Below are 22,704 nucleotides of genomic sequence, written 5' to 3'. Positions count from 1 at the left end.
TAATTCGCATACAGCCCCTGTAACAGTATAACTTCTGTCCCTCTCCTCGCCCCAACCTGGGCTCAAACCAGGGACTCTCTGCACACATCAACAACTAACACCCACAAAGCATCGTTACCCATCATGCCACAAAAGCCGCGGCACTTGCAGAGCAAGGGGAACAACTACTTCAGGTCTCAGAGCGAGTGACGTCACCCGATTGAAACGCTATTAGTGCGCACCACCGCTAACTAACTAGCCATTTCACATCGGTTACACTCCAACAGATCCACAGATGACAATCTCTATTGCACGCCACACTGCCCTTTCCCTCCTGGACAAAAGGAACTCCTACGTGAGAATGCCGTTCATTGACTACAGCTCAGCTTTCAACACCATAGTGCCCTTCAAGATCATCACTAAGCTAAATACCCTGGGATTAAACACCTACCTCTGCAAACGGATACTGAACTTTTTGACAGACCGCTCTCAGGTGGTAAGGCTAAGCAACAACACATCTGCCACGCTGACCCGCAACACAGGGGCTCCTCAGGGGTGCGTGCTTAGCCCCCTCCTCTACTCCCTGTTTACCCACGACTGTGTGGTCGCACATGACTCCAACACCATCATTAAGTTTACTGTTGATATGATGGTAGTAGGCCTGATCACCGATGATGATGAGACAGCCTACAGGGAGGAGGTCAGAGACCTGGCAGTGTGGTGCCAGGACAACAACCTCTCCTTTAACGTCAGCAAGATAAAGGAGCTGAAACTACAAGAAACAGAGGGCCAAACACGCCCCCATTCACATCGATGGGGCTGTAGTGGAGACGGTCATAAGCTTCAAGTTCCTCTGGACCTATCACTAAGGTCCTATCATGGTCCAAACACACCAACACAGTTGTGAAGAGGGTATGACAAAAATCCATAACAACAAAAATAGGCTTTTTTATCTTAATTTAAGTTTAGGGTTAGGCATAAGGTTAGCAGTGTGGTTAGGGTTAAGGTTTTATTTTTATTTTAAGAAGAGAAATTGTATGGGCGGGGTTTATGACTTTGTGGCTGTGGTAACTAGTAACCATCGTACTACTGGAGTGACGTCTTTAACTTCCCGGTCAAAATCCAAAGCAAACTTCATAATAAGAGTTCTGACCAGAAAAACTATATCTCAAGAGTTAATAATAATATATACAAATCAATATATAGTTTGACACATTAATCACCAATATGGGCACATACAATTAGCAGCATTATCATGTTTTATTTTTATCAACCCGAAAATACTTTTAATTTGAACAACAAAAAAATGCAATACGGAAACGAAAAACATTTTCCCTTCCGGAACCATCCATCGCCAGGAAGGGACAGAAGAGAGGAGGCTATTTTTAGAAGATTAAGAGTGGGACACAGCCGATTGAATAAGATTTTAATTGTGATAGGAAAGCATCCAACAGGAAAGTGTGATTATTGCCAGGAAACAGAGACCGCGGAGCATGTATTGCTACAGTGTGGGCAGTATCAGAGGGAAAGAGAGAAGATGAGATCTAGTATGAGGGAGAAGGGGATACAGGAAATTATTTTAAACATTATATTGAGTAGAACATTATTAGATATAGTCTCAAATATCTTGTTATATTTTTTAAAAGCTACGGGGCTGGCAGGTAGAATTGAGTTTCTCCCTAGTTCTGGCCCATACTCCAGTACAGAAGGTGGCGATAATGCACCATAACGTCTGATGCCAACCGCCGATAAACCCCACGGAAGAGAAGGAAAACATCAATCTACTGTTGCTGTCTCCGCTTAGTTATCTCGCGTGAAATATATATCTAGAAACCTCGAATAACGACAACGCAGCCACTATCTTGAAAATTGAATGTTCAACATGGGTTACAATAAATTCAGAGTCAACGCTACTCGGAAGATGTCGAAGACGTTAGCCTTGACCGTTCTAACCTGTTTGTCGTTCTGCATCAGTGTTTGCAGGGCAGAGGATAGTGCCATGGAGAACATCGTAACAGAGAGGAAGGTTGAAGATAACCACAGACAAGACAGTGCCGACCTGCTGATTTTCATCATGCTCCTAACCCTCACGATTTTAACTATATGGTTATTCAAGCACCGTCGTTTCAGGTTTTTGCATGAAACGGGACTAGCTATGATCTATGGTGAGTATGGGTGAGAGGCCCACTTGTCAGCATGATGTCATTGATATTATTACTCATCGTCATATTGTTTATGTCGTTAGCTATACAGGTCATTGCATGTTTATGTAGCATTTCTAATATACCTGTAGACTTCCAGTCATTGCGGCTACGCTAGTTAACATTGTCTCGCGAAACTACCGCTAACTTCATTCATGCTGCACGCAGAGACATAAAAAAATGGTATGTACGAGTTCATCGGGCTCTGAGTAAGTAGAACAAGGACCAACTCTCACAGTATTCCTTTAACATTACCTGGAAATATGCTGACAGTGTTGTCATTCCTATAGGGATGCGGTAGAGACAACATAATGCCTAGGTCTATGTGAGTCCTAGAATGGCTGTATCAATATGTTATACTGAACAAAAATATACACCCAACATGCAACAATTTAAAGATTTTACTGAATTATAGTTCATAGAAGGAAATCAGTCAATTGAAATAAATTCATTAGGCCCTAATCTATGCATTTCAAATGACTGGGTATACAGATATCTGTTGGTCACAGAAACCTTTAAAAAAGAAAAGTAGGGGCATGGATCAGAAAACCAGTCGGTATGACCACCATTTTTTGCCTCATGCAGCGCGACACATCTTGTTCGGATAGAGTTTGACCAGGTTGTTGATTGTGGAATGTTGTCCCGTTCCTCTTCAATGGCTGTGCGAAGTTGCTGGATATTGTCGGGAACTGGAACACGCTGTCATACATGTTGATCCAGAGCATCCCAAACATGGGTGATTATGCACAACAATGGGCCTCAGGATCTCATCATGGTATCTCACAGCATTCAAATTGCCATCGAATAAAATGCAATTGTGTTTGTCGTCCGTAGCTTATGCCTGCCCATACCATAACCCCACTGCCACCATGGGACACTCTGTACACAACGTTGACATCAGCAAACCTCTTACACGTCTGTCATCTGCTCGGTACAGTTGAAACCGGGATTAATCCGTGAAGAGCACACTTCTCCAGCGAGCCAGTGGCCATGAATTCGGTTATGACGCCGAGCTGCAGTCAGGTCAAGACCCTGATGAGGACGACGAGCATGCAGATGAGCTTCCCTAAGATGGTTTCCGACAATTTACGCAGAATGTATTCGGTTGTGCAAACCCACAGTTTCATCAGTTTTCCGGCTGGCTGGTCTCTGACGATCCCGCAGGTGAAGAAGCCGGATGTGGAGATCCTGGGATGGCGTGGTTACACGTGGTCTGCGGTTGTGAGGCCGCTTAGACGTACTGCCAAATTCTTTAAAGCGACATTGGAGGCAGCTTAGTGTAGAGAAATTAGCATTAAATTCTCTGGCAACAGCTCTGGTGGACATTCCTGCAGTTATCATGCCAATTGCACGCTCCCTCAACTTTAGTAATCTGGCATTGTGTGACAAAACGGCACAATTTTATTGTCCCCAGCACAAGGTGCACCTGTGTAATGATCATTCTATTTAATCAGCTTCTTGATATGCCACACCTGTCAGGTGGATGGATTATCTTGGTAAAGGAGAAATGCTCACTAACAGGCATGTAAACCAATTTGTGCACAACATTTTAGAGAAATATGCTTGATGTGCGTATGGAACATTTCTGGGATGTTTTATTTCAGCTCATGAAACATGGGACCAACACTTTACCTGTTGTGTTTATATTTTTGTTCAGTGTACATCTCTGTTGTTGGGAAACAATATTCATGCCTGATCAGTTTTGCGACTGTGTGCATGCACTAAACCCATACCGTTCTGTGTTATACACCCAGGAAGGTCCAACTTGCTTCAGTGTTTTACTGTAGTTTAGTATAATACTCTCTACTACACTCCATGCACTTCCCTGAAGCCTGTTACCTGGTTATTTATTTACAATTCACAAGGTGCTGCTGTACCAGCTTTAAGGGTGGAGAGGACAACTGTGAACCCAGTTAGCAGGGGTTGCCTTGTGGCATGTACTGTAGGGGCTTTCATAGGTGCAATTCTGTGTTTGTTCACCCCATTTAATTCCCTCTGTTCCCGCTCTCTCCCTCCAGGTGTGCTGGTTGGGGTGGTCCTGCGCTATGGTATCCACGTACCCCGTGACATTAGTAACGTCACCCTCAGTTGCCATGTCAACGCCAGCCCGCCCACACTGCTCGTCAACGTCAGTGGCAAGTTCTACGAGTACAGTCTGAAGGGTGAGATCAGCCCCTCTGAGATCAATGATGTACAAGACAACGAGATGCTTCGCAAGGTAGAGTCCCAAACAGATGTGGTCCTTGTTAATGTGACGCATATGAATGGCTTGACTGACCAAAACAGTGGATGCTTACAGATGGAATTGTTGTTGTCTGAAAGTGTTTCTTCATATCTGAATTGCTGTTTGGAAGGCTTAGTACGAATCGGGCAAGTAGGTTGCCTTTGTTGACATATTTCATTCTCAATCTTTCCCTAGACATTTTCCACACTTACTCACTGTCTGACACACACTCATGAGACTGTGTATAACTCGGAGCATAGCATATGTAATCAGTCATGTCCTGAGGTAGCCTACAGAGCACTATTCAGCTCTGTTCTATGCAAACGCTGTGTCACCTGGTCAGAGACAATAAACCTTTCCTTGATGCCATTTAGGACTTAGAGTTGATGTCAGCCTAAAGAGGCTTGATCAGAACTAGGCCTAACCGTAGGACATTAGATTAACAAACATAACAACTAGCAATATTTTCATCCAGCAACACAATTGAAAAGGGATTTAGAACCCTTGTTAGTTATTATTACGTAGTTCTAATTAGTTTCTAACTAATAATAACAGGTTCTATTAGTTCCATAGTCAGTGGGACACTACAGTTCAGTCATGTAATACAATCCCTCTTGTGTTTTTCCTCTTTTCTATAGGTGACCTTTGACCCAGAAGTGTTCTTTAACATCCTCCTGCCCCCCATCATCTTCCATGCCGGCTACAGTCTGAAGAGGGTAAGACATGTAGTTAGTTGTTTAAAGATGCTCTATGCAGAAATCGCTCTGCCATTTCCTGGTTGCTAAAATGCTAACAGTTTGCCTAATTTCAGTTTGTGATAAAACAAGCAAGTATAGTGTAGATAATCATTGTACCATCTAAACTGCAGTGAGAAATATTTTCCATAACCACAAATATTGTATTTTCAGATGTTTGAAGCTGGTGTACAAAACCAAAAGTAAAAGATACAAACACTAAACTTAAATATGGGGAGCATAGAAATAGTGCACACAGAACAGATTTAGCACTTCTTAGACTTGCTTTCAATGATAATGACAGATCTATCACACGCATTTCCATGTGAATTTGGTCAGGTCGCCCAAAAAGTTACATATTTGTAGCTTTAAACGATAGTTAAATCACAGTGTTGATTTGTTCTTGGGTAATATTTAGGCCTAATCCTTCATCTAATTCTATCTCCCAGAGACACTTCTTCAGGAACATGGGGTCCATCCTAGCCTATGCCTTTCTGGGAACAGTCATATCATGTTTCATCATTGGGTGAGTTTATACCCTGTATTATACATGTATGCATTACCTCTGTGTGTTTATGCACCGTTAGTCCTTTGTGTGACATGTCAGAGAAATGCTCAGCTGAAGAAGTATGATCTCTATCTCTGTACAGGTTGCTGATGTACGGCTGTGTCACACTGATGAAGCAAGTGGGACAGCTTGACGGGGACTTCTTCTTCACTGACTGCCTGTTGTTTGGAGCCATCGTCTCTGCCACTGACCCCGGTACGGACCCCGTTCACCTCAGTCACATCTTTAGTACATAATGGTCAACCGCTTGCTTCACTAGTAATATGCCTAGTCATTCATAGTTATTTAAAGGGGGTTTTCCTGATTCACAAGATGCAAATACATGCACTGCCACTAATTATCTTAGTGACTGGAATAATGTGAGTTGTGGAATATAGCATAGGCTGATTTACTGAATGTTATGACTGCACACACCACCAACTATTTCTAACCTATAGGGCTCTGTTTGTGGGTTCATTCTAGTAGAATGTTGCCAACTATATGTTGCCCGTCTTACATTCTAGAATGTGGTCTTGGGGGTCCATCTGCATGTCATTGTGCCATTCTGTAGACAGTCTAAAGTGGGTTACTGTGTCTCTCGTCCTGCAGTGACGGTGCTGGCCATCTTCAACGAGCTGCAGGTGGACGTGGATCTGTACGTTCTGCTGTTTGGAGAGAGCGTTCTCAACGACGCCGTGGCCGTGGTGCTGTCCTCGTGAGTCCTCCGTCTTAACCTGACCCACCTGTCTACCGTCTGTCTGTGCGTCTGTATGTACACACTCACGTTGTGACGTTTTGTGTTTGTCTTTGCGATCCATTGTTGTGAAGCTTTGGCTGACAAACCTCATCTTTCAACAGATGTGCTTTGGAACTTTTTTAAACGTTTTTTAAGTTTTATATATATTTGGGCAGGATAAGGGGGCGTTTGGCCTACACACCCACACAGGTTCATGGACATGTGCACACAGACACCCTCAAACAACTTGTTGGTATGAATTGTCCTGTGCGTTGTGACCTGGCACTATACCAATAACAAGCCTAGTATTAATACTGTGGAATGTGTGAGGCTGACCTTTTGGTAACCCTAACCACTACATTCCCTCTGCTGGGAACTCTTATTATTTCAGAATTCGGTTGTGTTATGGTTGGCTCAGTGCGGGGGTGCGGCACGCCCCTGGAGCCAATCAGTGGGTAGAGGGTGTGGCGGTGACGCGAGACACTCCCCTGAACTGGTGTGCTAGCCCAGCGCTTTTGCAGTGGTTTCTTTTTGCGTCGTTAGAACATGCACGGCAAATGACCAACCATTACACTCCAGATAGCAGATATGAACCACAGCACGAGTACAACCCAGAAAGGGATAGTTCACTCAAATCAAAGTTCGTCAGGTGTTTGCAGAACGTTAAAGTTTTGAGTATTGAGCCCATATTAGATCCAGAGGTATGCATTAGGGAAAATCTTGAGGCACCAATTAAAACTGCAACCTGGTTCTGGTGGTATGGAATCCTGGTGATTTGCTGTTTGGGTGATACAAATTTGTTGTTACGTCCAGTGGGGGCTGCTGAGGGGAGGACGGCTCATAATAACGGCTGTAATGGAGTCAATGGAATGGTATCAATCACATAAAACAAGTGGTTTCCATTCCATTGACTCCATTTGGATTTTAACATGTTATCTAACATCACTAATTCCAAGCTTCAGCTAATCTTTCACGAGTGGTTCCCCATATTCTACCAGTTTCAATATCTAGGCCTAATAGTTCCTCCAGTTTGAATTGAATGAAAAGCTGTTGAAGTGTTTCTGCCGAAGTTCTTAGGGATAGATGTATCTAACTTGGTAGCTGGAATACCTGAAGATGTATCTCACTTGGTAGCTGGAATACCTGAAGATATATCTCACTTGGTAGCTGGAATACCTGAAGATATATCTCACTTGGTAGCTGGAATACCTGAAGATGGATCTCACTTGGTAGCTGGAATACCTGAAGATGGATCTCACTTGGTAGCTGGAATACCTGAAGATGGATCTCACTTGGTAGCTGGAATACCTGAAGATGGATCTCACTTGGTAGCTGGAATACCTGAAGATGGATCTCACTTGGTAGCTGGAATACCTGAAGATGGATCTCACTTGGTAGCTGGAATACCTGAAGATGGATCTCACTTGGTAGCTGGAATACCTGAAGATGGATCTCACTTGGTAGCTGGAATACCTGAAGATGGATCTCACTTGGTAGCTGGAATACCTGAAGATGAATCTCACTTGGTAGCTGGAATACCTGAAGATGGATCTCACTTGGTAGCTGGAATACCTGAAGATGGATCTAACTTGGTAGCTGGAATACCTGAAGATGGATCTAGTGTAGCACATTGCTACTAAAAGAATGGCATCACGTACAGTACTTACTAGCAGATGTCCATACACAAATATTTACATACTTTAGTACGATCTCATCATTCCTTAATGATTTCCATATGATACTATGAAAGCAAGCCACAACGTATTTGCCTAAGAGACCCATCTGCACTTCAAACAGACTGGGCATGCAAACGGTAGTACTTAGTACTATACAGTGTAGTCTCTGGCCACTAGGATCGTTCTGATCATCAGTTATGGGGGCCACTAGGATCGTTCTGATCATCAGTTATGGGGGCCACCAGGATCGTTCTGATCATCAGTTATGGGGGCCACTAGGATCGTTCTGATCATCAGTTATGGGGGCCACTAGGATCGTTCTGATCATCAGTTATGGGGGCCACTAGGCTCGTTCTGATCATCAGTTATGGGGGCCACTAGGATCGTTCTGATCATCAGTTATGGGGGCCACCAGGATCGTTCTGATCATCAGTTATGGGGGCCACTAGGACCGTTCTGATCATCAGTTATGGGGGCCACTAGGATTAAGCCCTCCCCTGGTCTGTAGGAATATACCATACCTTGGTTCTGATATCAATGGGTTGCAGATTATTCAAGACTTTCCACCTTCTCAGGATGGAAGCACATTGTAAAGCAGCTCTTTAGTTCTGTAATTCTACCAAATTACCAATGTTTTCTTTAAGTATTCTGCAAGCAAAGCACATTCTTTCTAGGCTCCAGAAATGCTACAGTACATACCAGTATTTCATTTCCAGCCTTATAACACTTCATCCACCCACGTAGGCCACCTGAACTGTTCTGTTATGTTGTACCTTTTCTAATATTGACTGTGTTTGTACCAGATCCATCGTGGCGTACCAGCCGGAGGGGGACAACAGTCACACCTTTGAGGTTATGGCCATGTTGAAGTCCTTCGGGGTGTTCCTGGGTGTTTTCAGTGGATCCTTCGCCCTGGGGGTGGCCACCGGGGTCATGACAGCACTCATATCCTTTATGCAGGGATATATTTCCTGTGTGATTTGAGTGTCTAGAAATATATAGATTGATATTGCAATAACGTCAAGGTTAGAAACAGATGGAAATGCTTTTGTTCTTGTATTAGAATGTATGAAGTTATGGTTTTTGGAATGATCAACTTGCTTGTTGCTATATGTAAAACTTAATTCTCTAAGCTTCTCTGTAAAAAAAAAAAAAAACTAAACAAAACGGATAAAACTGCCTTCTTCCATTTCAAAACTAGTTCACTGCAATTTTCCCTTCCTCCATGAAATGTGGGAACTGAGAATTGGCCACGCTGTCTGAGCCATTCTTCTACATCTCTGCCATGGTGGCAATAGCTAGTGTATAGTGAGTTGTGTAATGTATACACTAAGTGTATAAAACATTAGGAACACCTTCCCAATATTGAGTTGCCCTCAACAGGTTTCAAGTGTTCCACAGGGATGCTGGTCCATGTTGACTCCAATGCTTCCCACAGTTGTGACAAGTTGGCTGAATGTCCTTTGGGTGGTGGACCAGGACCATTCTTGATACACACAGGAAACTGTTGAGGGTGAAAAACCCAGCAGCGTTGCAGTTCTTGACACACTCAAACCAGTGCGCCTGGCACCTACTACCATATCCCGTTCAAAGGCACTTACAGTGGGGGAAAAAAGTATTTGATCCCCTGCTGATTTTGTACGTTTGCCCACTTACAAAGAAATTGATCAGTCTATCATTTTAATAGTAGGTTTATTTGAACAGTGAGAGACAGAATAACAACAAAAAAATCCAGAAAAACGCATGTCAAAAATGTTATAAAATGATTTGCATTTTAATGAGGGAAATGAGTATTTGACCCCTCTGCAAAACATGACTTAGTACTTGATGGCAAAACCCTTGTTGGCAATCACAGAGGTCAGATGTTTCTTGTAGTTGGCCACCAGGTTTGCACACTTCTCAGGAGGGATTTTGTCCCACTCCTCTTTGCAGATCTTCTCCATGTCATTAAGGTTTCGAGGCTGACGTTTGGCAATTCGAACCTTCAGCTCCTTCCACAGATTTTCTATGGGATTAAGGTCTGTAGACTGGCTAGGCCACTTCTTCTTGAGCCACTCCTTTGTTGCCTTGGCCATGTGTTTTGGGTCATTGGCATGCTGGAATAGCCATCCACGACCCATTTTCAATGCCCTGGCTGAGGGAAGGAGGTTCTCACCCAAGATTTGACAGTACATGGCCCCGTCCATCGTCCCTTTGATGCGGTGAAGTTGTCCTGTCCCCTTAGCAGAAAAACACCCCCAAAGCATAATGTTTCCACCTCCATGTTTGATGGTGTTCTTGGGGTCATAGGCAGCATTCCTCCTCCAAACACGGCGAGTTGAGTTGATGTCAAAGAGCTCAATTTGTCTCATCTGACCACAACACTTTCACCAGTTGTCCTCTGAATCATTCAGATGTTCATTGGCAAACTTCAGACGGGCATGTATATGTATTCTTGAGCAGGGGGACCTTGCGGGCGCTGCAGGATTTCAGTCCTTCATGGCGTAGTGTGTTACCAATTGTTTTCTGGTGACTATGGTCCCAGCTGCCTTGAGATCATTGACAAGATCCTCCCGTGTAGTTCTGGGCTGATTCCTCACCGTTCTCATGATCATTGCAACTCCACGAGGTGAGATCTTGCATGGAGCCCCAGGCCGAGGGAGATTGACAGTTCTTTTGTGTTTCTTCCATTTGCGAATAATCGCACCAAATGTTGTCACCTTCTCACCAAGCTGCTTGGCGATGGTCTTGTAGCCCATTCCAGCCTTGTGTAGGTCTACAATCTTGTCCCTAACATCCTTGGAGAGCTCTTTGGTCTTGGCCATGGTGGAGAGTTTGGAATCTGATTGATTGATTGCTTCTGTGGACAGGTGTTTTTTTTACAGTTAACAAGCTGCGGTTAGGAGCACTCCCTTTAAGAGTGTGCTCCTAATCTCAGCTCGTTACCTGTATAAAAGACACCTGGGAGCCAGAAATCTTTCTGATTGAGAGGGGGTCAAATACTTTTTTCCCTCATTAAAATGCAAATCAATTTATAACATTTCTGACATGTGTTTTTCTGGATATTTTTGTTGTTATTCTGTCTCTCACTGTTCAAATAAACCTACCATTAAAATTATAGACTGATCCTTTCTTTGTCAGTGGGCAAACGTACAAAATCAGCAGGGGATCAAATACTTTTTTCCCCCACTGTAAATATTTTGTCTTGCCCCTTCACCCTCTGAATGGCACACATACACAATCCATGTCTGGAGGCTTAAAAATCCTTCTTTAACCTGTCTCCTCCCCTTCGTCGACACTGATTTGAAGTGGATTTAACAAGTGACATCAATAAGGGATCATAGCTTTCACCTGGTCAGTCTATGTCACGGAAATAGCAGGTGTTCCTAATGTCAGTGTAGTGTTTCATGTCGTATTGTCTCCTTGACTGTTCTCCTCACGTCACTAAGTTCACTAAGCTGAGAGACTTCCAGCTACTGGAGACGGCTCTCTTCTTCCTCATGTCCTGGAGCACCTTCTTAATGGCTGAGGCCTGTGGCTTCACAGGTAAACCCTCATCTTACTGCAAAGCTACACTCAGGTCATGGTCCCACCCCACGGGTTATTTTTTCCATCACCCAGCTTATTATGGTTAATCACGATGTGGGTGTGTCTGCTTGATGTTGTGTGTGCAGGTGTGGTGGCGGTGCTGTTCTGTGGGATCACTCAGGCTCACTACACCTTCAACAACCTGTCCCCTGAGTCCCAGGAGAGGACCAAACAGGTGAGGACGATGTTTACCATTGCAGTTATTTACGGGCAAGCTACTTTGGACAGCAAGGTCATCTGCTAAATGTTGATGTTCCATCAGTGTTCCTGGAAGGTTGTTTTTGTGTTGTCCTGTAGTTGTTTGAGCTGCTGAACTTCCTGGCGGAGAATTTCATCTTCTCCTACATGGGTCTGGCGTTGTTCACCTTCAAGAACCACATCTTCAACCCCACCTTCATCGTCGGGGCTTTCGTATCTTTACTCAAAACTATAATACTTCAATTAATATTCAACTTTTGATTTAGTAGCACTGTAGGGAGTTAATGTGGAGTATCGAATATATTGCATGTAAAGTTGGTGAAACCAGAAAGTTCATGGTAAGAACAAAAATTCTATAGCTTTTGTTTTTTAGAGTGTAAATATTCAGTAGACTGAAGTGGTTTCTTTCTTTGTCTGGACTGTTTGGAGGCCTCCTTGACAGTGTTCCCCTCCCAGCTGGCAGTGTTCCTGGGAAGAGCAGCCAACATCTACCCCCTGTCCTTCCTGCTCAACCTGGGACGCAGGAACAAGATCAGCTCCAACTTCCAACACATGATGATGTTTGCTGGTACAGTGTGTGACGTGGTCAGACAGAGATCTGGCGCCACAGCTTGTCAATTTCCTTTTCTCATAAAATGCAGCTTAAGTTCAGTCACCAGAATAAATAACTTTGTATTTACTTGAAGAGAAAAGGCGTGTGAAGGAAAATACGCTATCCTTTTTGTGTGTGTGTGTGTATATATATATATATATATATATATATATATATATATATATATATATATATATACACACACACACACATTACCAGTCAAATTTTGGACACCTACTTATTCAAGGGTTTTTCTTTATTTTTGCTATTTTCTACATTGTAGAATAATAGTAAAGACATTAAATACTATGAAATAACACATGTGGAATCATGTAGTAACCAAAAAAGTTTTAAAACAAATCTAAATATATTTTGGATTCTTCAAAGTAGCCATCCTTTGCCTTGATGACATCTTTGCACACTTTTGGTATTCTCTCAACCAGCTTCATAAGGAATGCTTTTCCAACAGTCTTAACCTCTATGGGCTAGGTGGGACGCTAGCGTCCCACCCGTGGTGCACTCCATCAACAGCAGGTGCATTTCAAGAGCGGCAAATTTGAATCCAAATAAATGTCAAAATTCAAATTTTTCAAACATACAACTATTTTACACCCTTTGAAAGATAAACATCTCCTTAATCTAACCACGTTTTACGATTTCAAAAAGGTTTTACGGCGAAAGCATAAATTTAGAGTATGTTAGGACAGTACATTTACAAGAGTTGTGTGTAATGTTTTGTCAATTCAAAGACAGGGTCACCAAAACCATAAAACCAGCTAAAATGATGCACTAACCTTTTACAATCTCCATCAGATGACACTCCTAGGACATTATGTTAGACAATGCATGCATTTTTAGTTCTATCAAGTTCATATTTATATCCAAAAACAGCGTTTTACTATGGCATTGATGTTGAGGAAATCGTTTCCCTCCAATAACCGGCAGTCAAGTCAGCACCACAAATTAAATAATTAAAATTAGAAAACATTGGTAAAATATTATATTGTCATTTAAAGAATTATAGATTTACATCTCTTGAACGCAATCAACTTGCCAGATTTAAAAATAACCTTACTGGGAAATCACACTTTGCAATAATCTGAGCACTGCGCCCAGAAAAATACGCGTTGCGATACAGACTAGCCGTCATGTTGGGGAGATCTAAAATCGAAAATACTATGTAAATAATCCATTACCTTTGATTCTCTTCATCAGATGTCACTTCCAGGTATCACAGGTCCATAACGAATGTAGTTTTGTTCAAAAAAGCTCATCATTTATGTCCAAAAATCTCCGTCTTGTTAGCACATGATCTAAGCCAGCCGGACTTCTCGTCATGAACGAGGGGAAAAAATATATTTACGTTCGTTCAAACATGTCAAACGTTGTATAGCATAAATCATTAGGGCCTTTTTTAACCAGAACATGAATAATATTCAAGGTGGACGAATGCATACTCTTTTATAACGTATTGGAACGAGGGTACCCAAACATGAACTCGCGCGCCAGGTGTCTAATGGGCCATCATCGTTCCATGGCTCTTGTTCGGTCAGATCTCCCTCCAGAAGACTCAAAACACTTTGTAAAGGCTGGTGACATCTAGTGGAAGCAATAGGAAGTGCCAAAATATTCCTCAGCCCCTGTGTTTTTCAATGGGATAGGTTTAAAGGTAATACAACACATCAGGTATCCACTTCCTGTCAGAAAATGTCTCAGGGTTTTGCCTGCCAAATGAGTTCTGTTATACTCACAGACACCATTCAAACAGTTTTAGAAACTTTAGAGTGTTTTCTATCCATATATAATAAGTATATGCATATTCTAGTTACTGGGTAGGATTAGTAACCAGATTAAATCGGGTACATTTTTTTTTATCCAGCCGTGCAAATACTGCCCCCTAGCCCTAACAGGTTAAAGGAAGTTCCCACATATGCTGAGCACTTGTGTACTTTTCCTTCACTTTGCGGTCCAACTCATCCCAAACCATCTCATTGTGGAGGCCAGGTCATCTGATGCAGCACTCCATCACGCTCCTTGATAAAATAGCCCTTACACAGTCTGGAGGTGTGTTGGGTCATTGTCCTGTTGAAAAACAAATGATTGTCCCACTAAGCGCAAACCAGGTGGGATAGCGTATCGCTGCAGAATGCTGTGGTAGCCATGCTGGTAAAGTGTGCTTTGAATTCTAAATTAATCACTGACAGTGTCACGAGCAAAGCACCCTCATACCATCACACCACCTCCATGCTTCACGGTGGGAACCACACATGCAGAGATCATCCGTTCACCTACTCTGCGTCTCACATAGACACAATAGTGTCCTTTAGTAGTGGTTTCTTTGCAGCAATTCGACCATGAAGACCTGATTCAGGCAGTCTCCTCTGAACAGTTGATGATGAGGTGTGTCTGTTACTTGAACTCTGTGAAGCATTTATTTGGGCTGCAATTTCTGAGGCTGGTAACTCTAAGGAACTTATCCTCTGCAGCAGAGGTAACTCTGGGTCTTCCTTTCCTGTGGCGGTCCTCATGAGAGCCAGTTTCAGCATAGCACCTGATTTTTTTTTGACTGCTCTTAAATGTTCTGTATTGACTGACCTTCATATCTTAAAGTAATGATGGACTGTCATTTCTCTTTGCTTATTTGAGCTGTTCTTGCCATAATATGGACTTGGTCTTTTACCAAATAAGGCTATATTCTGTATACCACCCCTACCTTGTCACAACACAACTGGCTCAAGCGCATTAAGAAGGAAAGAAATTCCACAAATTAACTTTTAACCAGGTACACCTGTTAATTGAAATGCATTCCAGGTGACTTCCTCATGAAGCTGGTTGAGAGAATGCCAATATTATGCAAAGCTGTCATCAAGGCAAAGGATGGCTACTTTGAAGAATCTCAAATATAAAATATAGTTTAATTTGTTTAACACTTTTTTTGGTTACTCCATATGTGTTACTTCATAGTTTTGATGTCTTCACTATTATTCTACAATGTAGAAAATAGTAAAAATAAAGACAAACCCTTGAATGAGTAGGTGTGTCCAAACTTTTGACTGGTACTGTATATAAAATGTTTGGGGAATTTTTTGAAATATCCTCCCAATTTTTGTCCTAGAGCTTTTTTATATATGTATATGTTGATTTATGAGTCTGCTTTTGTGTGTCCGGTGATTTAGGAGATGCTGTTTTGCTAATACAGTACATCCTTTATAGAATATTAATGTAGTAACTTGAGTCATACCAGCACCTGTTGTTTCAATGACCCCTATGGACCTGTTTTGACTGATTGTCATGTGATCACTATAGTTGGAAATGTTCAGAGTTCCCACACCAGCGACGTTATCTAACAAAAAGCTATTTTAAGTGATATTACTTGTGGAGATTCTCTCTCTCTCTCTCTCTCTCTCTCTCTCTCACTCACTCACTCACACACACACACACACACACACACACACACACACACAGTATTACCCCTCCTTGTTTCCAGAAGAATCCAGGCTCCTAAGAAACTTTGCAGTATTTAGTTTTTTTTGTGTGTTATTTCTTACATTATCCACAAGCATTTCGCTACAACCGCAATAATATGTGTGACCAATACAAATTTGATTTGTCCTCCTCCACAGGTCTGCGCGGGGCGATGACCTTTGCCCTTTCCATCCGGGACACGGCTACATACGCCCGTCAGATGATGTTCACCACCACACTCCTCATCGTCTTCTTCACCGTGTGGGTCTGTGGAGGGGGAACCACTCAGATGCTTTCCTGCCAGCACATACGGTAGGTCCACCGCGGGGGGTCAAAGGTTAGGGGATGTCGGTGTTGGTGTCTGCCTATTTATTTTTGTTGCCTTCAAACGAAATCTTTGTTGAATTGATGTTTATTCTAATCGAGGATACACAAAGCACATAAGGTTGCCTGTCCATCTTCAATATGATCGTCTGTGACCACTGTGATCTGGTCGACTCATTTATGTGTATCTGCGTTTGTAACAGTGTTGGAGTCGATTCGGACGCAGATAACACAGTGAGTATTAAGACTCTGAAAGTTGACTTATTTGACTTGAATGCTGTAATTGTCTGTTCTGAGTGGATCGCTGTATCAGTCTTGTGTGTCTCATCAGATGAGCATTACAGAGGGATCAGAGCGGCGGAGCACCAAACACGAGAGTGCCTGGCTCTTCAGGATCTGGTACAACTTTGACCACAAGTATCCTTTGATGTCATATATTTGATTGTATATATATATGTGTAACTACTGCAATAACATACTAGCCTACAGCAGAGGTGTACTGAAGAAGAGGCGGATGGTTCTCCTATAGTAAGTCTCCCATTACATATTTGAGCAGTTTGTTTTGTTACTATGTGACACAGTTGAGGCCTTGACTCTACGCCCTCTCCAGCTACCTGAAGCCCATCCTGACCCACAGTGGCCCCCCACTCACCGTCACCATGCCTGCCTGCTGTGGACCGCTGGCCAGATGTCTCACCAGCCCACAGGCCTATGAGGTCAGGCCTCACAAACCAAATGTGTTCCTATTAACCCCGTGACCCTGTTAGGGGGATTATGGTAATCGTGATGACATGTGTGAGGAAGTGTTTTCTTCTTTGTTTTAATGAGTATCACAGCGGATAGTGTATATTTGAATGAACGCAAATGAAGAGTTGCTGATTTCATCAAAGCTAAAGCATTAGTTCAGTTATAGCAGGAGTATTTGATTAGTGATAGTTGTCATAATCAGAATGTCATCTAGTGGTAACCTATTTTAAAATCTTTCTTTCCTGCCACCAGAACGAGTGCCAGCTGAAGGACGACGACTCGGACCTCATCCTGACGGACGGGGACATCAGCCTGACCTACGGTGACATCACTGTGAGCACGGACGCCAGCGGCGCCCACACCAGTGCTGGGCCCGCGGGCACCACCTCCGCCATCATCTCCGCTGATGACCTGGACCGCGAGCTGACGTACGGGGACCACGAGCTGGTGATGAGGGGTACTCGTCTGGTCCTGCCCATGGACGACTCCGAGCCCCCGCTCGCCGACCCACGTCACCGCATGCGGATGTGAGGCGAAAGAGAGGCCAGCTAGCCAGATGACCAATTCACTCTACGTCCTGTTCCCCGCAGGCTGCAGGAATTAGATCAACTAAGATCAGCAAGAGACTGGTCTCTCTCTGTCTGTCTGTCTCTCTGTCTGTCTTTCTCTCTCTCCACTCTCTCTGTCTTTCCTCTTCTCTCATACCGCTCCTCATCTGTCTCTCTCTCTCTCCCCCACTGCCTCTCCTCTTTGAGTTTCTCAAGTGGTTAATCCATGTCTACCTCATTATTGTTTGTTCATTTCTACTCCTGTTGCCATCATTATAATATGAATTATTTATTCATGTTTCCTTTTTCTTTTGATTTGGTTAAACCGATAGCTTTTGTCAGTTTGTCTTCTAACAGGACCACACTGAAATCACGTGGCAATCCGCTCACCGTAGCGCTGCAGAGTCGTCTATACGCATGCATTAGTCTGGATGTGGAGGTCACAGTGCAACAGCTAGCTTAGCTAATACCATTTGTCTCTGTATCACAGGGTCCATAATAACATAGTTTTTTAACGCGTGGGGAGTGGGTAGGTCGAGGGGTTGACTGAGTTTTGTAGCCCTGTTTTTGGGTCTGATTCTGAATGTTTCTGCCTTCTCTGTGTGATCCAAGGGATGCTGGCTGACTAAGTGGCTCGGCGCTGCATTGTGTTGCTATGCATACGGTTAGAATCAAGTGCCTGAGTGACCGCAAGTTTATATTCCCTTTTTAGAAGTGATACACTCCTCCGTCCACTGGGTGGCGACCTCTCTCCGGGTGACAGGCTGCCTGTGTTTTTGAGCCATTGGTCTGTAGATAGTTAACGATGTTCTAGCCTGGTTCAACCAAGCTAACAATATAATTCAGCTCGCTCTGTGTAACCTAGCACACGTCTTGGATCTCCCACAATGACCTCAGACTGTGACTTTGGGAGGTTTTGACACCTTCTTTTAGAAGCTGATGTCACTCACCACAGAAGCAGAAAGAAGGGCTGTCGTTTCGAGTGCGAGTTCTAAATCTCCTGTACGGGGAAAGTTGGTGCCATTCCTCCTTCATTGACATTTGATGAAAATTGAGTGCAGGCAGCCTGAAAAAACTTTAATGTATTTTGCAACATACTATAAGTACTTTAGCTACATCCTCGTTTTCACTGTAATTCTAATACTATACACGTGTAACATGGTGTATATTTGACATTAGGGATTGAAATGTTACTCAAATCAAACCTAGTGTGTACTTCCATCTGGGCTAAGCCCTTGCTTCCTACTGGCTAAGATCTATCTGGTTTATTCACCGGAGTAGGAACATGTTACAGTAGCTCATAATTAAGGATCTAATTTGCTTTGTTTTTGGCAAATTTATCTGGATAAACATTAATTTCTTATTCAATTCTATTTCAAATCGAATTTGCTTGGTTGGATTATTTATGGAAATGGCCTGAGCATGTCCATGTCAAACATTGTTGAGGTGCTGCAGCTACATTGTATGTAGTGGACCGCAGTTCAACTGTTAACTGCCTTGAGTTATTGATTATATTGTCCCTAGTACTGTATGATGTGACAAAGGATTGGTACATACTATCAGAAACAACTTGAATAGGCCAGTTGGAATCATAACATTTCGATTTTAAATGATCCAAAACTACAGACATATTTGTTATTGAAATTATACGAAGATATGTTTGAAGCAATCACTTCTGATTCAGAGTAGATATTTAGAGAAAAGCTGGTAGGGATCACTTGTAGAAAAATGTATGTGTGCAATACTTTATTTGTGTAAAATAATCATACAGTAGGTTATATTAGAGTCTAATGTTTCCTATATGCCTCGCGCTACAGTGTATGGGTGTTGGGTTGATTTATAGCTGAAGTCTGGCACCAGAGTGAGTAGCTCCTTTGAGCTGCTTGGCTACATGGGGGTTGGCTCTGTGACTGGTCTGGGATCAGTGGTGGCTGTTAATGTGGTGTAGCAGGAAGTGTTGACCGGACACCACCCTGACGACGCACTGTTGATGTGGATGGAATCAGGCCCCGTGCCAGACAGCATTACAGAGGAGACAAAGAGAGCGGGGGGGGTAGGAGCAGGGTAGCAGCAGAGGAAAGGGAGGTAGAGAGAGAAATAGTTGACATTCTACCTATATTCAATGTTATTCACTTTTGCACCTGGGGAGGGAGGGGTAGGGGGGGGGGGTAGTAGTACAAAGAGGGGGACAGGGTAGGAAAGAAGTACAAAGAGGGGGACAGGGTAGGAGGGAGGTACAAAGAGGGGGACAGGGTAGGAGGGAAGTACAAAGAGGGGGACAGGGTAGGAGGGAAGTACAAAGAGGGGGGACAGGGTAGGAGGGAAGTACAAAGAGGGGGACAGGGTAGGAGGGAAGTACAAAGAGGATGGACAGGGTAGGAGGGAAGTACAAAGAGGGGGGACAGGGTAGGAGGGAAGTACAAAGAGGATGGCAGGGTAGGAGGGAAGTACAAAGAGGGGGGCAGGGTAGGAGGGAAGTACAAAGAGGGGGACAGGGTAGGAGGGAAGTACAAAGAGGGGGGCAGGGTAGGAGGGAAGTACAAAGAGGGGGACAGGGTAGGAGGGGAATTACAAAGAGGGGGACAGGGTATGAGGGAAGTACAAAGAGAGGGACAGGGTAGGAGGGAAGTACAAAGAGGGACAGGGTAGGAGAAGAGGAAAGGGAGGTAGAGAGAGAAATAGTTGACATTCTACCTATATTCAATGTTATTCACTTTTGCACCTGGGGAGGGAGGGGTAGAGGAGGGCAGTGTACCACCCAGCGTTATCTCCTGTTGACCACCCAGCGTTATCTCCTGTTGACCACCCAGCGTTATCTCCTGTTGACCACCCAGTGTTATCTCCTGTTGACCACCCAGTGTTATCTCCTGTTGTGCAGGAACCTCTGACGGCGTGTGAGTTTTTTTATTTATCAAGCATGCCTCTTGACACCACAATGTGCAGGAAAAGATTTTTTCATCCCACCATTTTATATATAGTTTTTTTCTCTCTCTCTATTTTGTTTATTCTTGAGGAAGAAGGGAAGTACGGCGAGTGTCCGCGATGGCGCAGCATTTGCACTTGTCTTTTAAGAAACCTTTGTTTGAGTTAGATTTGTCTTGTAAGTTCCATTTGTCATGTTTGTGTTGCTGTTTTTAACCGGCTTTTGTTGGGGTTATGAAGGAATTGACATGAATCCTGTGAATTATGATTTTTAGTAGAAACTCATGGAGTCATGTCATAACTGTCAGAGGTCACGAACGGAAGGGTTGTATCCATTGATGTACAGGTTGTTATGATCTATGTAACCAAGAGAAACAAGATTGGCCTCCTTGCTTTTCCATGCCATTGACTCTGACTCCGTCTTCACTTTAAGGAAAAAAAGAAATCAAGCCAGATCAGGACTGTGTACCAGTCTATAACTAACATATGAAGTAATGTAATGTCAAAAAAGACCCATTATAGGTCACCTTATACCTTGCCTGTACTGTTCTTACAGTATGTGTTCTATTGTTTTGAACGATGAATGGTAACTATGGTAACTTGTAATTAACACGTTGACACTAGTCTGAAGTAGCTGACCAAAGGGGCTTGTTGTACTCTGTGTTTTCAGACTGTGCGATGTGTTTATACTGCTACTTCGCTGTGTGTGTCGCACTGTGCTTCCTCAGTGTTGCCGGTACTGACTGTTTACATCTCTGTAAATATTCTCACCTGTTCAAGTTGCGTGCAATGGTCAATAAACAAAGCCTGTGCTTTTGATTGAACCCTCTGTAATGTCTCCTTATTGACCTGCTGATTTCACATCAACATGATGATGTTGACACGGTCTGGTTTGTCTCTGAACATGTCCCGGTGGAAGAATGTAATGTTAGCTAATAGCTTACCAGATCCAGAAAGTCCAGTCCTGACCTTCCCCTAAGGTTTGGCTGGGAATGAGAACAGGGAAAAACTGAATTCATCCCAGTAATTTCTCCACCAGCATTGGCCTTCAACCCCTGAGTCTCAGCCATCTCTTTTCTTTTTTCACCTCTCCATAGAGAATCCTTCTCATGGACCGACAGGCTGAGGTGGGGTAAGTTTTCCTCCCAGAGCAGATGTAGGTATGGGAGGTGCACTTGGAGATTTTCCTGACCAAAAATAAGATTGCCACTAGTTACCACAGCCACAAAGTCAAAATTGGCTATAATATAAATAAATGATGAAAACAAAAATGAGCTTTTAGGTCTTCGTTAAGATTAGGTTTAAAAGTCCTATTTTAAGAAGATACATTTTAGAAATAGGCCGGGTTTATCAATTTCTGACGAGTGACGACCCAAGAATAAATAGGACCCAGAGTTTTCCCTAGTCACGAGACACTACTGTCCTGACCCTAACCATCGTCTAGGGATAGACATTTCCCATTCACCATTCCAGAGAGGAGATGTGTTTCAGATGAGAGGCGACTCTCTACTGCCAGATTGTTAGGTGTTCTCCCTCCAGCACATTTCCTCAGTATCAGGATACATTCCTAATAAGGGCACAACTCCAGAATGCCTGTTTGGTTCCATTAAAGCACAGGGAGGAAATATCAACTTTATTAAAGGGAGACTGGGACGACCTTATGTTCTCTTGAGGGTCTTTGCCACTTTCTCTCTCTCTCCCTCCCTCCTTCCCTCCATTGTCTCTCTCACCCCCTTTTCTTCTCTCTTTCAATTCAATTTCAATTTAAGGGTTTTATTGGCATGGGAAACATATGTTTACATTGCCAAAGCAAGTGAAGTAGATAATAAACAAAAGTGAAATAAACAACAAACATGAACAGTAAACATTACACTCAGAAGTTCCAAAAGAATTAAGACATTTCAAATGTCATGTGTACAGTGTTGTAACGATGTGCAAATAGTTCAAGTACAAAAGGGAAAATAAATAAACATAAATATGGGTTGTATTTACAATGGAGTTTGTTCTTCATTTATTTTATTTCCCTCACCAACTTTAAACATCAGCTATCTGAGCAGCTAACCGATCGCTGCTAACCGATCGCTGCAGCTGTACATAGTCCATCTGTAAATTGCCCACCCAATCTACCTACTTCATCCCCATACTGTATTTATTTACTTTTCTGCTGTTTTGCACCCCAGTATCTCTACTTGCACATCATCATCTGCTCATTTATCACTCCAGTGTTAATCTGCTAAATTGTAA

At 43.1% G+C, this 22,704-nt stretch overlaps 1 protein-coding gene across 1 annotated transcript; it reads left to right on the top strand.

The window, feature by feature from the left end:
• Window positions 1-1,324: 1,324 nt before the first annotated feature.
• Window positions 1,325-21,284, top strand: LOC106611718 (sodium/hydrogen exchanger 6). Its single transcript, XM_014212219.2, has 16 exons — window positions 1,325-2,144; window positions 4,199-4,398; window positions 5,043-5,120; window positions 5,588-5,664; window positions 5,789-5,901; window positions 6,295-6,400; window positions 8,901-9,042; window positions 11,517-11,622; window positions 11,751-11,839; window positions 11,962-12,075; window positions 12,319-12,430; window positions 16,078-16,231; window positions 16,447-16,477; window positions 16,575-16,660; window positions 16,854-16,959; window positions 17,243-21,284. The coding sequence occupies exons 1-16, from the start codon at window positions 1,853-1,855 to the stop codon at window positions 17,519-17,521; spliced, it is 2,085 nt and encodes a 694-aa protein (XP_014067694.1). The 5' UTR covers window positions 1,325-1,852; the 3' UTR covers window positions 17,522-21,284.
• The last annotated feature ends 1,420 nt before the right edge of the window (window positions 21,285-22,704 follow it).

This window comes from Salmo salar, chromosome ssa09 (genome assembly GCF_905237065.1).
Source record: "Salmo salar chromosome ssa09, Ssal_v3.1, whole genome shotgun sequence".
In the NCBI taxonomy this organism is placed as follows: Eukaryota; Metazoa; Chordata; class Actinopteri; order Salmoniformes; family Salmonidae; genus Salmo; species Salmo salar.
The sequence above is the reverse complement of the archived record's forward strand: the minus strand, read 5'-3'. Positions and strand labels throughout refer to the sequence as shown.

What these genes read in the sequence shown, in the direction of transcription:
- LOC106611718 (XM_014212219.2), top strand. Translation starts at nt 1,853, where the DNA reads ATGTTCAACATGGGTTACAATAAATTCAGAGTCAACGCTACTCGGAAG. An exon ending in CCGGGGTCATGACAGCACTC is followed by an intron (nt 9,043 to 11,516) that starts ATATCCTTTATG and finishes TGTTCTCCTCAC; the next exon opens with GTCACTAAGTTCACTAAGCT. An exon ending in CCTTCATCGTCGGGGCTTTC is followed by an intron (nt 12,076 to 12,318) that starts GTATCTTTACTC and finishes TTCCCCTCCCAG; the next exon opens with CTGGCAGTGTTCCTGGGAAG.